General features: G+C 44.3%; 1 protein-coding gene across 4 annotated transcripts in view; it reads left to right on the top strand.

Annotated features, from left to right (window-relative positions):
- The window catches only part of RUNX2 (RUNX family transcription factor 2), a 221,860-nt gene that overhangs the window by 103,084 nt on the left and 101,385 nt on the right, over positions 1-17,391 (top strand). For 2 of the 4 annotated variants that reach the window (XM_075750438.1, XM_075750439.1), the window contains one exon: positions 13,350-13,523. The exons of the other annotated variants lie outside the window; for them this stretch is intronic. In XM_075750438.1, the coding sequence (XP_075606553.1) occupies positions 13,350-13,523 (174 nt within the window). The remainder of the gene's footprint in view (positions 1-13,349; positions 13,524-17,391) is intronic. 4 annotated transcript variants of the gene reach the window in all.

Here is a 17,391-nt window from a genome sequence, read left to right on the forward strand (position 1 = left end):
TTGCAGAGATGTTTTCCACTGGTGTGCTGTAGTGGACATCCAAACTTAATGACTCGCCAAAATAATAACAATAAAATAGTTAGAGATTATTTGAAACACGTGCCCACTGATGATCCAACGCATTCTAACGTCTTTCCAAGTTCGAAGCATATATATATATATGTCGGGCTGTATGCATGTGTTTGTGTACATCTTTGAAAGCTATTAACTTTACAGCTGCCCATTTGAGCGACTTGTGATTTTTATAACTAGGCATTTACAGCTTGTGTTTCTTTGATTTTCCTTTTCCCAGTGGATTGCACCCACAATGTAATGCCCAAGTGGCCTTCTGTTTCGCAGTGAAATAATGGCGTAGTTACAGCAGGGTCAAAGTAAAGCCTGTGAGCTATAATCTTTAAAAAATGAACTTGGGGGAGGATTGTGCAGCTCAGGGGACCGGTGATAAGACAGAGGTTTTCCTGTCTCGTGTGCTACGTCCTGTCCAGCGACCAAAAATTAATGCCCTCTGAGCTCCCTCGTGTATTGGCGAGGGAGACTCATGAATTCAGAAGTAAAATTCACATCCTGTTTGGTCCGATCTTCTCCGCCATGCCTTGAGGAGAAGCCCTCTTTCTACTAAATTCAATGCAGTTGGAAGCAGTAGAAGAGGTATTTGGGGTTTCGGTGGGATGAGCTCCTGAATTGCTCCCTGCAGAAGCAGCCGGAGCAGTCGTAGGGGACATCTTTCCTGCGGGAGCCCCAGCATTTCGCTGGCTTTCCCCGGCTGTTCATCAGTGCAGCTCGCCGCGCCGTGAATGGCATCGCCCGCTGCTTGTGTTGGCCACCCTCCAGCTCCGTCTCGCAGGCGCATCCCCCCCACCGCCCGCATTCCTGGGGATTTGTTACCTTCTGGTAGCCAAACGCACAGGCAGCTGGGGCAGGGGGCGAGATTTATTCTCCAGGACTCTGTTTTCCTATTGTTTTTAAGTTCACGGGAGGCTCCCCGTTACTAAACAAACTTTACAACTGTCGGCAAAAAGGTCAACCCCCCCTGCCAGAGTCCTTCCAAAAATTATTACATTCCTCACAGCCAGATGCGGTTGAGTCACTCACCTCCTTCCCCTCTGTCCCCCCTGGGGCTTTCACCCCTGAGCAGGTTAAACACCTGGCTTAGGCACTGAATTAGCGACCTGCAAAGCCCGTAAGGACAGGCTTAACTTTGGCCAACGACTTGCATCTCATACGCTTGAGATGCTTTGCTGAGTTTTGGGCGTGATGTTATTAAACAGCCGGTCCAGGACAGAGGCAGTCAGCCTTAGGCCTCGGGGGGGGGGGTTAATGTGAGATGAATGTGTGTAGGGCTGGAGTTTCTGTAGCAAGGAGGGGATTTGTGTTTGCGTAGCTCACAGCAGAATGTAGCTTTTCTTTTCCACCAAAGTAGAAAAAAAAATAAAATCCAGTGGAGATAGTTATGAATGAAGCACTTCCAGAAGCAAATAATTCAAATAATGAGGCTGTCTTGTTGGAAAATCCTAGGATTTTATAGTCTGTCACTGTGTTGAGGAGGTCCCTTGTAGAAGGCAGGTGCCTTGTAGAAGGCAGGTTGTCCAAAACATTTGCTTCCAGACTTAGTGGGGTTTTTTTTCCCCCAAGAAGTTTGTCATTTTGATGCCCTTTGTTCTTCATACTGGCTTGGAGAGGAACAGATAGGTTTGAGCAGAAGGGGATGGCCAGGGCCACTCTGTGTGTCACCATCTGTCTGTGAGTAATCAGCAGACACACCAATAAGAAAGCAACAACTAAAATCAACCGTGAAGTAGTAACATGTTAATGGTCTTCTGGACCTTCATCTGGGGATGCAGGAACACTCTCAAGGGCTACGAAATGCTAGTTTTGCTTTGTTCTGTCTCCCCTGAAAACAAGCGGAAACTCGGAGTCATGCTTGCTAAATTAACGGTGAAATCAATCTTGCAACGTCCACTGTGAGGCAAAGAGATGCCAAAGTTGTTCTGAAGTTAGAGCTGGAGGAACCTGTGGCACAGAGGGGTTAACACCAGCGTTTCCAAACCCGGGTTCCTCGTGGGCTGGAATACCTAAGCAGACACCGCCTGCGTTTCACTGTGCCCTTTCATGGGAGCGGGAGATGCTGAACGCTTTGCAGCATCAGGGCCACAGTTAGCAGGAGCTGCCTGGCTTGATGTAGTCATCTTAAAAATATTGTGTACGTGACTGAACCAAGCACAGACAATCTCTCAGCCCTAGAACAGTAGGGCTAAAAGAAACCTCAGGCGACCTAGTCCATTTTTGCTCAGAGGAAGTATTATATATACTTAGATCATCACTGACATCTATCCAAATTCTTAAATCCTCCAGTACTGTGCCTTCCACTTACTTACCAAGTCTGGGTTTTGTGTTTTTTTCGTTTATACTTAAAAAGGAGTTTGCTAAAGTCATACATTAATTTCTTTAAATCTCCTCTACCTTAAATGAAGCCAGCTTTTTCTTGTTCTGTTCTCAGCTGACATAGAGATCAATTGATTACCATTTTCTTTAGAAAACATTTTACTCTTATCATGTCCTTTCCTGCTCTTCTCTTTTCTAGACTAAACAAATGTATTTCCTTCAACTTTTCCATGTAGGTCATGCTTTCTAAATCTCTTATCGCTCCTGTTGCTCTTCTCTGGATTCTCTCTCATTTGTCTGTATCTCTTTTAAAGGGTGGTGTCCCAAACTGGATAAAGCAGTCCAGCTGATGTCTCACCACTTCTGAGCAGAATGTAATAGTTACCTTCTATGTCTTCTATGCAACATAACCATTAATCTTTCCCAGAACTGCATTTACTTCCTTTTTTTTTTTTTTTTTTTTAAGACAAAATCCTATTATTGACTCACATTCAACTTGCACCTCCCTGCTACCCCCAGATCTTCCCCCGCAGTGCTGCTGCCTGATCGGTTTGTCGTTGTTGGTGCATTTGAGCATTTGATTTCTTGCTCCAAAGCGTAGTACAGTGCACTTAACTTTCCCTGCATGGTATTTTACTAATGACATGTCAAATATCATTTCTCCAATTTGCTAAGATCGTTTCAAATTCTAACCTCTTTCTCCAAAGTCTGGAGGACTCCTCCCTACTGGATGTCATCTCAAGGTTTTATAGTTGTGCTTTGTATTGCATCATCCAAGTTATTAAAGAAAATAATAAATAGTAATTGGCCAAAGATGCATAAAATACCTTCCGTTTCAGTATCACTGGTGACAGTCAGCGGGCAGCCTCGTAACACCAAACTCCCATCCATGCGTCCCCTATAGCTGTGTTTTAGCCTTTAAATGACGCTTTCTTTCGCTCAAAGACTTGAAAGCGGAGGCTTAATCCATGCCAGCTTCCACCTGAGACAGAAATGCCCCTGCTGGTGTTGGCAGGTAGAGGTGGAGCATAACAAGGGGATAAAAACTGCGCCTCACCTCCGGGACTGATGGCGGGATCTTCAGGCCAACGTTTCTTCTCTGAAGCCCAGCTGCATTATTTATGGGCCGCTTAAGGCTGTCCATCTTCCGAAGCTGTGTATCATGTAGGTGCTCGTGCAAGTGCTCTGATTACTCAGAAAGCTGAATACCTTCTGCAGCGTGACAGTTGCCCCCATAAACCCACTCATTGCCAGCAGCACGAGACTTTTTGACACACTTGAGTGTATAAATCAGAGGAAAGAACGGCGTTAAGCATAATTTTTACTGGGGGAACCACCCATTCTTTATACCTTTCAGGCGGAAGAAAGGGAGGCATCCATCAAACTGTCATGACAAATTTGATGCCACAAACCTAAGCTCACAGAGCCGCCAGGAATCTGTAAACCTTTTAAAGGATACGCCTGGTTTTGACATTCAAAATAAAAAATCTTTATAGATTTTTGTGGAAAACGCTGATGGGCCAGGAGCTAAATGACATTTCTTAATAGTCAGACAGACTCCACACAAACTAAAGAGATGTCCCGTTTCAGAAGGACGGGTTAATTACTTTCTGTGCTATGCCCAGGAACAAGTAACAGTTGGCCTGTTTTACTTACCGAGTAGGAGAAGATGTTTGAGGGTGGTTGGTTTTTGTTTGTTTTTTTTTTCTTTTTCTAAAGGCTGCTGCGGCCTGGCTTCTGCCTCTATATAGCCTGAGTGTAGGTGCCCTTTATATAACAATAACTTGATACTACTCAAAATACTTGGCGCTGCGAGCAGGGGAGTGGAATGCAATAAGAACACTTTAGCAGGTCTGAGGGTGAGTAAACTCCAGTAGTTTTGGAAGGAGAGGGTAGGGTTTTCAGTGTACTTCTCTCCCTTACTTGGCATTCGCAGACAATAAGAATACGAGGATTAACATAGTAGACTCCGTTTATTACACTTGGGTGGATAAAGCAATTATCTGTCTATCACGGCTGTAGTAAATTGTGCAACAGCATTAACATGGGTGGATACGTGGATAAATGCTACTCTGCCACAGAGGGTGCTGATACACAAGATAATCCTTCAAGTCGAACTTGTAAAGACTGTTTTCTTTTGGAGTTTATATCATGTTACCCCCGCCAGTGGAGATTGAAATGGCATCTTTTTTATTTTTAACCACGTTTTCAGGTTCCTTTGGCCATCTGAATTTTATTAGTAAGGTTATTTTAGAAATATCCCACTTTAATCAAGTTTAAACAATCTGCTTAAAACCTGCTGCATGGATATAAACACAGTAGTCTTCTAATGCAGCAAAACAATCTGTTGAAAGATACAGTGCAAACACGCACACATCCATCTATTATTGCTTAACTGTTGTTTCTTCCATGCCTGAATTCCCGTTGCAACCGCAGTGTTCAGCCTGCAACATGCTCCTGGTTTTGGGGGTCTAAAACAAAACCCAAAACGAAAATGCACCTTATTGATGTCTGGAGAGCAGAGCAGCGTAGCATCGGCGAGCTCTTAGCCTAGATTTAAACTAAGCGCCTTAAATCTGGTTTAATGGCTGTGTTTACATCGTGCGCAACCCACCCCCCCCCACCCCCCCCTTTTTCGTTCTTTTAAAGTAATCAGGTTTCGCAAGCGTTAAGAAAACCATCCCCTCCTGCCAGCTGGAGGGAGGCCAACTCCAGGAGATTTTTTTTCTCTCCCCCCCCTCCCACTCTCGCCCCCTTCATTTGCTGTGATCTTTACTGGCGGTGGCTGCCCAAGCAACAGAAGTTGGCGGGCTCTTTATAGGATAGCTACCTTTGAGAGTTTGGAAAAGTCTTATTCTTTAAAGATATTGCTGGGTTAGGATGATAAAGTCAGAATGAGGAGCTCTTGCGCTTTTGCGGGATGGCCCTTGCTCTCCCTCATCCCCCCTTCTGCTTAAAAAAGGGGGAGGAGAAGGGGGGGAGCGTAACAGATACCAACATGCAAAGGGAATTAAGGCAGGGACTGAGACTTGCGTGACAGTCTCTGTTTATATGAGTTGTCTTTAATGGCTCCGAGTGGCGATGCCAGCAATGTTTAGCTGCTTTCCTGGCACACGTGCACACAGATTCCTTTATGTTCACGAAGGATGGATAAAGGTGAAGGTGAAGCGTCGTGGTACAAGGGGGTCCCACCTGCTCCCTCCCCAACCCCAGACGGTTCGTGGTGATGTTCATATGGGGTGTTGCTCAGCTTTGCAGAACAAGCTTCAAGATCCAAGTCAAAATTCGAATGTTTTTCAAAAAGAAAAGAGAAAGAAAAAAAACCCAACCACTACTAGCAAGGGGAGACCTTGCTCATTTGCTGGCAAGCCGAGGCCGTACGGCAGCAGAGGGGCAGATCAGAGGGCAGCGTGGATCCTGCAACACTGGGATGAGTTGATGGGTGGGAGGGAACCAGTGCAAAAGCAATCCCTACTCTGCTTGTCCTTTTTCTCAAAGAACCTTTTCATTTTCATTTGTTAAATCTCCCGGTTCTGCTGTTTTAACGTAACGTTCCCTGTGCAGACTTCTGGCAGCTCAGCCCCTGCCACATGCCCCCCAACAGCCCCTTGTCTGCCGGGGGAGCAGCCCTGCTCCAAGCCGGCATTTTTCACCTCTCTACGTTGAGAAATTTTGGGAGCGAGAGGCTCCTTTGCAGTTGTTGCAGTTTGCTGAAAACCCCCGACCTCTGGGTCTGTCTTTCAGCCAGATACGTGCTTTTCACAGACCCCAACTGAATTTTAAAAAGCATTAACAGCACTTTACATCCCCAAAGGCTTTGCGATGGTTGAGTTCGAGTCATCCCCACAGGCACGAAGGGACGCAGGTTGCACACCCGTGAGACCATTTCCCTCATCCTTCCTGCCCCTTCCTCCCTTCGACCTGCTGGAAGCTCTAACTTCCACCCATGCTGGGCGGAATGAGCTGCGAGTTGAGCTGAGTCCACGTTTCCTTTTGCTCCCAGTAAGTCGGTGGGGAGACGACCATCGACACCACAGATGCTCCGCAGGCTTGACCTCTACGCTGAGGTTCAAACCCGCCCCTTCTCACCCCGCGTTGGAGCCACAGCTCCGGGAAGACGGTAGCGTAACTGGTTCCCCTGGGAACTGGATCTGGAGCCGAACCAGGAGTCTGCAGACCTTCGGGAGAGCAGGGGTCAGGGAGGAGGGGCTCAGGGGCATTTTGGCAATGGGCCACGTTAGATCCATTGTACAGGAACTGAGCCCATCCACATCGTACGTTCCTCTGTCTGTCTTTATTTCCATTTCTCTGGAGTAGTTTCACTACAGGGCTTACCTGCTTTGGGTGAAAAATGTCTTTTTTAAGAACAAAAAGAGACAGGGTCTTGTTTTCGGCCTGCGTCTGAGTGACTCCTGTGGACACTAATAGGGCTCTGTGTACAGTCGGGAGAATAAGCTCCCCAGTTAATGCAAACTGGTGCCCTCAGCTATTTAAAAAACAAACATCTTTTTTTTTTTTTTTTTTCTCCATTGAGTGAATTAACTGCAGTTACTGCACCTATGTAGTTCCTTGTTTTATGAACTATAAGAACCTTTCCTATGCACAGCCTATGGCCTAATTATGTAATTATGTCTCTTGTGTGGATTATATTTTTCTTCTCATAATTGTGTCTTTACCCAAGAGACTGGAAGGGTTCCAAGCTTTTCCCTTTCCTGGGTAAAAATTGTTTGGCTCTTTTGTGTTTTGGGTTTTCTGTCTTGAACTTTGGATTGGGTACGTTCAGTAGGACTGGGTGGGGGGCAACCAGCCCGGGCATGATGGTTTGTCACAAGTCAAGGGACACAAGAGGGGTTCTTGTGACTTGTGACCCTTGCAAAGACCTGACATGTGTCTTCTGGACTTCTGCTGATTTATGGCTCTCTTATTGTTACTTCCAGAGCGTAGACTGACGCTGCTTTGGAGTGACATCTTGCTGCAGTGATATATTGTCTGAAATTTATAACAGAACAATGAATATTTTTGCTTCATGCTGAATGCTCAGCGTTATTCAGTCCCTGCACAGCAACTGTAACGAAGCCTTAGGCTCAGGTCTTAATTCCTTTACCATGGCATAAATGTTGCTCCCTTGACTTCAGCTTTACAAGCCTGTAGCTGAATTCACAGTCAAGCCCATATCAGTATCTCCCAGTTACATCTGATCCGTAGGACCAAATGGGATGAAATGCAGGAAGAAATTCTCTCTCTAAAGAGAATTTAAGGAGAATTTGTGATGAAATTCAGAGGACATGTAACCTATCTTTTTTGTGGTGTGAAATTGTCTTCTACAGCAGGTACACAGAAATATGTCACTACTATGCTAGTGTTAAAAGAGACGTAATCAGAGTGCTTGTCTTAAAGACATATAATGTTAGTAGGAAAAAAATGTGCACATTCTTTACGTTTTTAAAGCACTTCACCTTTGGAGAACAGTGGGAATAATCAAAACCTGGGTTCTTGGGCTCTGATGTGCTTCTCTTGAAGTCAGGGAGAGCTTGGGATGTATAGGCTATACATTAATAGCTTGTAAACCAGATGATTCTTCTTCTTTCTGCCACTCCCTAGCCTGAAGGAAAGTCCCTTTTCCATTACAGTTTTCTTCTTTTTCAATCTCAACGTTGAACCCAGAGCCATAGAAAGCCGTAGTTACTGGCCCTGGCGTTCAAAGGATTTTTATTTTGTTTCCCCTTATTCCATGGAGTGAGTGTCCAAACTTAATCAGCTGATGTTGAGCACACTCATGACATACAGCAAACACAAACCGCGGTGGTATTTCATGTTGGGTCATCACCCTCCATTCTTCTTGGGATGTCCCAGCAAATGTGTCCCCAGCAGGTGAGAGCCCAGGTTCTTGCTTTCGTGATCTTTCTCCCTTCCCTTGGCTCGTTTACAGAGACACCTGATTCCCCTGATACTTCTTGTTGTTAAGGCAAAAGCAAAAAAGATAGAACTGGGCGATGACTGAAGATAGCTAACCCACTTGAGAGTGATAAAAGCATCTGTTGAAAATCTGGTAACCAGATCTCCTTGGTACCAGAAAAAAAACACACACACACATACACAGACTGGTGGGTGGTGTACACGGTACAAAGAAAGGGAGTCCCTGAGTGTCAGCATCTGGCGAGGCCACGTGTAGCATAATCTGATTAGTTTTCAGTTCCACACCCACAAGCTGAAAGATAAAAACGCACACCCCTCCTCCCCGAGGAGGTAAAAATCTTCAAGCATCAACACCACATTTACATTCTGCAAGTCAGCCGCTTCCATGGCCCGATTTACATCTTGACTTCTCCAGCGGAGAGGTGGAAGTTCAGCTCACGTCCCTTTCCAGTTACCACATCCAGCAGACACAAAACTGCCTTGCTTTGATCTGGGAGACATTCCTTCGATTAGTTTAAACTGAAATGATTAAGCTGGAGATGAAGCCTCCTCACATCTCCTGCCATGCCTGGGATGTGATAATTGAACATTAGCTTCTATGGGCCATTTAACATGTTCTGAGGCCATCCTGGCTGGCTGCGGTTTGCACTGCCTTTATTGCACTCTCTCAGTACTATTTTCTGACTTGGTTCATGTAAAATGGCCAAAATTGGTACTGGGGTGGATTAATGGCAATGCTCTCTGTCTCCAGAAACTGATGCTCAGGTTGGTGTTTGGCTTGAAGTAGCACAGTAGCGGTGAGAGACCAGAATATTGCTTGTCATTTTGGAGTGAATAATGGATTTCTAATATCTAACATGTTTTGTACTATAGAATCACAGAATGGTTTGGGTTGGAAGGGACCTCAAAGCCCATCTAGTTCCAACCCCCCTGCCATGGGCAGGGACACCCTCCACTAGCCCAGGTTGCCCAAAGCCCCATCCAACCTGGCCTTGAACACTTCCACTCTGACAGCAGACAAATCAGAACAGCTTGTATAGCTTTTATCTATTAACTCTCAGTTTTTCCTGACTCTTGCCCATCTCCTTGCCCGTGACCTGATCTTTTCCAATGGCCACTGGATCCCATCCTTATTCACTGCCTCATGGGACAGCCTCAGTCTTTTTGGGTGCTTTTCCTATCCAAGACTGCTTGTGTCCGTAACCATTTAGCCTCTCTCCAAGCCCAATCCAGTCCACAAAATCATCTTTGTAACAGCAAACGGCACAAAATGCGGTGTTGCAGGCATTGGGATAGCTGCGACATTATTTTGTCCTGTTTGTTATGTAGCTTTTATATTGCTTTTTAATGTACTCACGGCCACAGCAGATCACAGATTCTCCCTGAGCTATCCACACTTGCTACCCTAATCTTTTTTCCTGAAATAAAATTACGCCTCATGACTGAGACCAAGGAATACAGCTTTTCTTAGCACACTCCCCTGGGATCAGGAATTTCTCTGTCAACGGACACATATATCAATGAGAGATGAAAAGCAGCTTGTGGAATGAGTTTTAAACATGTATCACATATTTCATTGCTGCTGCTTATATGCTACTCAGAAGGCCTTTTTAGAGTGTTTTCAGCCCATACCTCATGGCTCCTCTGTACTTAATAGGATTTTTTTTTTTTTTTTTTCTGCACAGGAATCAGGGCAAGAGATTTATTTAAGTTGCCTACGCTTTTTTGTGAGCACCTCCTGAATATGAAGTTTTTGTTGAGTTCCCTGCTTACTTTCAACGTGAGCACATCTTAGCTTTTATCAAAGCGTAGGAAGCCGTAACGTGCGAAGCTGTAATGTAATCTCATCTCACTGGGACGTTTCGCCGGGGGAGCGTGGCTCCTTCTGCGGATCTCTTTGTCACAACATGACTCCGTGTTACAACCCTAAATTTTAAATGTCCAGAAGGAGAAGGCAAGTCTGCCTTCGGCCCCTTGCTGGTTTCTGGGGACTTGCAGTTCCATTGATGCCTGGGGTCTTCCAGATGTGCATACAGCTCTCTTTTCCCTACTTTTTTTTTGGGAGGGGAAGGTGGCAACACCCAAACCCACACATCTCTAGATCATTTCAATTCAACCAGATGTGGGAATCATTCTTCCTAGTCCCCGTCCCCCCCCCCCCCCGCCTTTTAATTCCTTTTTTTTTCCCTTCTGTTTTCCCCCTGCCTACACTAAAGTACACCGCTATCCTGCTGAATTTTGTCTATGATAGACATAGTTCATTATAATAATAATATGCAGAATTAAATATAAACTTTTCTAGCAAAGCTATGCACGGGCAAACAGAGCGTGATGAAAACAAAGCTGGGGGTTATCGGGCGCAGGTTGGCGCGGGAGTGGTGAAGTACATAACAAGTCTTCACTGAGGTATCTGAAGACAGCTAAAAGAGCTTGTGCACCAGTTTGTCAGTGATTCTTTAGCAAAAAGGGCCCTGTATGAACATAGCACAGGATTTTTCTACAGAAATTCAAAATAAAATTCACTTTGGGGGTGGATTCATTCCCAGATAAAGTCAGTCCTGGTGTGTGAGGCCAGAGATAAGCTAATCATGTTTGCCTTATTTTGAGCCCTCTTGAATTTGCCGTATTGTGATTAGGAACGAGTAGAAGAGAAAAGGGGAGAGGAAGGAGATGCCTTTAAAATACATAGTGGAAAATACGACTTCAAAGGGAAAAGCAAATACATAAAAATTGTGGAGGAAAAAAAAGATGGAGGAGGAGAAATCCCAAGAGAATACTGGCTGCATGTGTGTGTGAAAGTCATTTCTTCAGATTTAGCAGCACCCAGCTTTTACACCTTGTAATTTAAATAGATTGAAAAGATAACGCTGAAGACTAGGTTAGATGTTATCCTGTTAATTAAGTTGCCATTACGGAGTTGTTACAAGCCCACCAAAAATTGTTCCCCATTTAAAGTGATTGATACCTCCTGAAGAGAGGAGTAGCCACCCATGTCAGCTCTAACACAGAGCAGCACCTTCTCCTTAAGGAGAAAGCTCCTGTCTACCCCGTGCTTTTCGACTGAGTCATCCTGGGGGAGAAAAAATCATACTTCAAAGTGCAAAATAATGGATCAACTAATTAATTTTTTTAAATTGCTAGAGAAGTTTCTCTAAATTAAATTCCGTCCAGTTTCTTCTCATCTCCCAACGTGAATCCTTCACTTCTCTATCTAGACCCACAATTTCATTGAATCTAGTTTGGATTTAGCTGTCACTAAATTACTGACATTACTGACATCGCTTTGCCTATATGACATGTCGGCACCATGGTCCCAGTTAGATGATGTGAACCCATATATTTCAGTACTCTGGTGACAGGTACCATTAAAAGGCATTTTTTTAAGAGTGGTAGTCTGATAGTTCAATCTCAAGATTCAGTGGCCTCCTTTATGCTTTTAAAATAAATTAAACAGTGCCAGAACTGGTTCTCTGGCCCTAAGACCGATGGGACAATCTGACCACGCGTGCAAAGCTGAACTCTCGTAGCTGTGTTCACACTGCTGAGTGACAATGTGGGTTATCTCAGGCCACTGGGGATCATCTGGAAAGGTTCAAGCCCAAACCCTACCAGGGACCCTTCTTATTGTTAAAAGCATAAAAATATCCTACCCAGTTACTGCTTGTGCCCGTGCCCCGGCACTGCTTACAGGGACGGAGGCAGACGTGGTTCTGGGTTGCAGTTGGGGGTCTGCCCCCCCCAGTTTCAGCTCTGCCAGAGCCTTGTTGTGTGACCTTGGTCGGTAACTTCGGAGGAGATTAATTCCATTTAATGTTGACTAATGATGAGGGTGTCTAATTAAACTAGTCATGTGGGCTCACTCTCTGATCAGAGAAGGAAGAGAAAGCAAAATCAGAAGGTGAATCATCCCGTTTTAAGGCTGGTGTCAGAGACAAATGAGATGAATTGCCCTCTGGAAGTAGCTATTTCTTTCCATTAACTGTAGAGGAAGTCTACATTAGAAGAGTTTAGACTAGATGCCTGATTTATGAATGGCTAAAGTTAAGTAAAATTAGTCCTGACCTTAATCTCTATGCATGCCTGTTTCTCCATATGTTGAATGATAGAAATAACACCTCCTGCGCCTCGCATTCAAAGGCGCCATTGGGCGAGGAGCATCCTATAACTGCTTTGGAAAGAAGTTAAACCTAGGAGCAAAAATACAACAAGTAGAGAAGTAAAGCCTTTACTCTTGAAACACGTCAATGACAATATGAGCAGTACCAGTTAGGGCATCCTGTTGCTTTTGCCATTTTTCCCCTTTACATTTTGACAACCGAGCACCCATAAATGACTTTTCCCAATGCGATCATACGGCACGAGGGCAGGTAGCCTGGTTTTGGGGAGAGAAGTAGGAGCACTAAGGAAGGCTGACCATGCAAGGGAGTGTAGGACCCAGTCTTGACCAGCAGCTTTAAAGGTTTTCCTTGCGATACTGCTCTTCCCAAATGACAGTGACGATTTAATTTTTGGAAAATCTCCCAGAGGAATGAAAGCTAATGAGTAACTGTGACAGAGTTAAAGAAAAAAAATAAGGGGAGAAGAAAAGCTTGCATTTTCTTAGCAAAAATCCAGAACATATAAACCAGGCATGGAATAATTGTCCCGTTTGATAACTTGTACTTACATATGAGGCTTGCTTTTGGAAAAGAAAGCATCCCCCTTTAACTACCTAGTGTAGTTAAAGCAGCAGAAAAAAACTTGAAAAAACCAAAAAGACAAAAAAGACCTTGTGTGGGTGTCCTCATAAGTGCTTATTTTGATCCAAATTGCAACATATTACACATCTGCATGGGCACAGTTGTGTTCAATAAGGCTTTCATCAGCACAACCATGCCCAAAACACAAATCACCCCACCGATGTCGCTGTGTTATTGGGGGTAGCTGAGATACCTATAAATCCGTTAAATCTGATAACAGGTCCTTAGAGGCCATATTGGGGTTTTTTTGGGGTGTGTTAAATTACTAAATCTTGTTATTAACGCTTTTATTTTATGATTTGCTGTTTCCAGGGCACAGACAGAAGCTTGATGACTCTAAACCTAGTTTGTTCTCTGAACGCCTCAGTGATTTAGGGCGCATTCCTCATCCCAGTATGAGAGTAGGGGTCCCGACCCAGAGCCCACGGCCCTCTCTGAACTCTGCACCAAGTCCTTTTAATCCACAAGGACAGAGTCAGATTACAGGTAAGAGACAGAACCGTAGGTTTGACTTGCACAGGCAACGGTAGTAATTGCTTATGGATATTTGTGTCTCAGCTGCAGTCAAAGAGGCTGTTACAGGGCGAGAGATGTGTTCCAAGCAAAGCTAGGTGGGAAGGGGCTTTTTCTATAGCGTTTGAAGCTGAAAATGTCTTTCTTTTTCTTTTTTTTCCAAATACCTTTTTGCCGTAAATCCAAAATAGCCCAAAATAGTCAATCTGGGTAAATTGAGTAGGAATCCGGTGAAATTCTAACTGCCACATTGCTCTGCCCTGTCCCCCCGCGTGTGCAACGGTACATATTAGAATGAACGTTTTTATTCAGTGTTTTTATTTTGCACTGGTGTTGAGGGAAGCGGGCAGCATTTAATGGCCTTTCTAGCAGAGTAATAATACAAACTTCTCACGTGGCGGTTTCCTTCTATTACCAGTGCTGACCACTGTCACAATAAACGAACTGGGTTATGGAGAAATCTCCAAAGGTTGCTTGTGAGGGTTGTATGCAACATTTATGATTGCATGCTGAGAGACAGATTTCATTGTGCTGAGAGACATCATAAAGTACCATGTGTCACAGATTATAAGACCGAAATAAGAAGTTTAACTGCAGCTATGCCAGAAGTTTGCAACAAAACTGTGAAGCCTACAAAATAAACCGATTTTGTCATTTTTCTAAATTCAGAGCTGGTTAAATTTTTCAAAAGAGTTTCAAAACAACCTCTACCTAATTTTGGCCATTTCTACACTTAAAATTTGTGCTGATGTATTTGTGTCTATCCAGGATGTGAAGAGGTGTTGCTCCTGACCCGTTCATTTGCTAGAACTGTTGGAGGACTTCACCTAGATGCAAGTCCCATCAACAAAACTCTTGGCTTAATTTACTAGACCAGTTTAAAACTCAGTTTTGCTGCTATAGTTGCATCCATACCAGGAGACCTTTGCCAATCTTGTATACCAGTATTCCTTTACTGGTAAAGCACTCCTAGTATAGACATAGTTTTGAGTCAACCTAGGAAGATTTCTGGTTTCATGTTTCAAGTGGTTTTGACATGATACCAGCTGAAACTTAGCGGTTTTAACAAAGTGTTGTGGCTTTCTTCTTCTTTCTTTTTCTTCTTTCTTAAGTTCAACTTGTTTATTAATTTGCAGTAAGGAAGAGAAGTAAGTGGGTTAATTTGAACCCAAAGCACTCAGAGAATTGAAACGAAAAAATTGTTCCCATGAGCTGTGGCAAAGTTCTCCCAGACGTAGAAGCCTAGCTTTAACTAGTGTAAAATGTTTATAATATATTAAATATGTCGCTAGTACCCATTAAAAGGTACCTGCTGCCCACCAGCTTCCCAGAGCAGGTTTTTTGGCTGGGCTTAGTGTTTTGTTGGTTGGACATGTGAAATCAGGGCTGTTGTGCATATCATTTTCTCGGTAAGAACTGCCAAACTAAAGCCCAATATTTTTTCTAACCTATTCTCTTCTGTCTGGTGGTGTTTGGGGATGTAGTTCCCGAGAAAGCAGGGGAAAAATCCAGGGCTGCAGTCAGCTTTTTTCCTTCTTCCTTGTGCCTCCATAGTTTACCTATTGTGCAACGCTATATCTAGGAACGAAGGAGGGTGAAATTCTTCCTGACCCCATCTGGTGATCAGCTTATGTCCTGAAGCACGAGAACTGAGATCCCCTTGTAATTTTCTTCCTAGCTAAGTTTAACCTCATGTGCTGCTCTCATTCACATAAATGCCTCCTGTAGAAAATGTTCTGCTGGGTTTGATTAATAGAATACTTCTCTGCCTCGTTACAAAGCAGCAGCAGCAGCATTTACAGATCTGGGAGGTGAAAACTTTAGATGAGCTTTAAATAAGCCTGACTGGAAACAAAGCTGTGTGGCACTCGCTGTCTTCTCTGCAAATGTAAGAGTCAGCAGTTCAAAGTACCAGTGGAGACTTCATCGGGAGAGGGAAGATGTGGTGCTGGCAGGGCAGAGGGAAGCGAGCTGAACCGAGGAAGGCAGGCAGACTTTTCCCATCTATTGTGGATTATTATTGCTTTTCTTGCCGGATAAACTCACGGTTGTGGGATACTTTAGAATCCCAAATTGCTCTCATTTCCCCCCAAAACAGTGAGGACTTGGCTGCTTATTAAAGTTTGCAGTGAATATGTGGTCTGATACAGTATTTGCCATGTTATTCCCCACCCTTGTCTCTTCCTCGCTTTAGAAAAGTCAAACGCCCAAGCCCTCAAAGGCTACTCGTTAGCTTTCTGGGAGCCCTCCCATTTAATAAGGCGATTAGCGTGAGCATGTTACATCGGTGCGAGCTCTGTGAATTGCGCTGGCTTCCCCACAAGGCTTTTTGGTGCTCTTCAGGACGTTGATTGTAATCTGTAAAGCTCTACACGCTTTGATGTTCCACCAAAGCGCCGGGATGCTTTTTGCGGACAGTCCCTCCGAGTTCTTCTGGGATGAATGGATGCTGGTTGCCACACAAACCGTGCCAATGAGAGACAAAGTTGATGCCGTAGACGAGGCACCTCTTTGATCGGGTGTTAGGTGACCATGGGAAATTGTTAAACATCCGCCTGTTTGGTGCGGTAGTGGGGAGTGAGCTGTTTGGGCTGTCCGTCTCCACCAGTTTCCTTGTTGTGGTGCGATATTCAGTGGGAATTACCCACTGACTTCGTAACATGGTCACTGGGCTGGTATGGCTTGGGTATGTAATAAAAGGAGAATAGACCCTTGTCTGAAAAGCAAGGATTTTTTTATTACCTTTATTGGAATTAACCAAGCATTCCTTTAGAAATACCTTTGTTTCTTAATCCTTTTACCTAGCAATTTAGGGAAAATAATTAATTCCTAATAACTTTAACAGTAAATACAGGTTTCCTATGACAAAATTCATATTATTGCTAGTAAGCACATAAACTGTTTTTGTTTCACTCCACTTCGGGTCTTGCATAGCTATTGCATGATTAAACAGAAATAATATTTAAAGCCTGGCTGGCCCACACCTGAGTCTGAAAGAACTCAGCACTTTGGGGTTCACCCTTATATTTCTTTTCTCTGTCTGGGTTGTGTTTATTTTCCTAGAGTATCAGAGCACAGGTTTTACAAAGCACGGCGCGGTCCTAAACCTACCACAGGACCGGGCTGTGGCAGCACAAGGCACAGAGTTGCCCTTATTCGACATGGCATTTTAACTAGGATTCTGCAAAAGCAACAGCGCAGGGTCATTAAAAAACAAATCGTCCAATAAGCAGATGCTTTTGCTGAGGCAGTGCAGATTCAATTTGAACCCTGCTTGCTGCCCGTAAATCAGGAATCCTGTCTGTTCACATTTGGATACTGGTATATTTGCTTTTTTATTTCTTTTCCCTTTCCCTAACGGCACTCGCACAATTTGCTCACGTATCCGATTACACCCCCGTTCAGACACTGAGCTGTTGCATCAGTGTTTCAGTATGAAACGAGGAAAACTGCTGTTTTTCTCAAACGCGACCGGTGAGGATTAGCTGCTATCGGCCAGGAAAAGCCACGGGTGTAATGGCAGGAATGTGGTCGGCGTGAGGACCCCGGGCTGGGCTGCGGGGACTGCGAAGTGGGAGTTAAGTGAGGTTTCATGCTCCATCACCACCGTGGCACCGTCTGATCTATAGGCAACCTGTGACTTTCATCACTGAAATAACAGCACTCAAAAGCAGGTCCCGTGAAATCTTTTTTTTTTTTTTTTCCCCCTTTTCCTCTTCTCCCTCCCCTGCCCTTCACCATGCACTTCAGCAACGTTACGCTTCAGTTTCTCATAGGTTTTAGGGTTGTAGGAAGCAGATTTACAGGCTTCAGAGCTGGCTTACCTGGAAGTTAGTGGGGG

The sequence above is a fragment of the Balearica regulorum genome, chromosome 3, assembly GCF_011004875.1.
Source record: "Balearica regulorum gibbericeps isolate bBalReg1 chromosome 3, bBalReg1.pri, whole genome shotgun sequence".
Lineage (NCBI taxonomy): Eukaryota > Metazoa > Chordata > Aves > Gruiformes > Gruidae > Balearica > Balearica regulorum.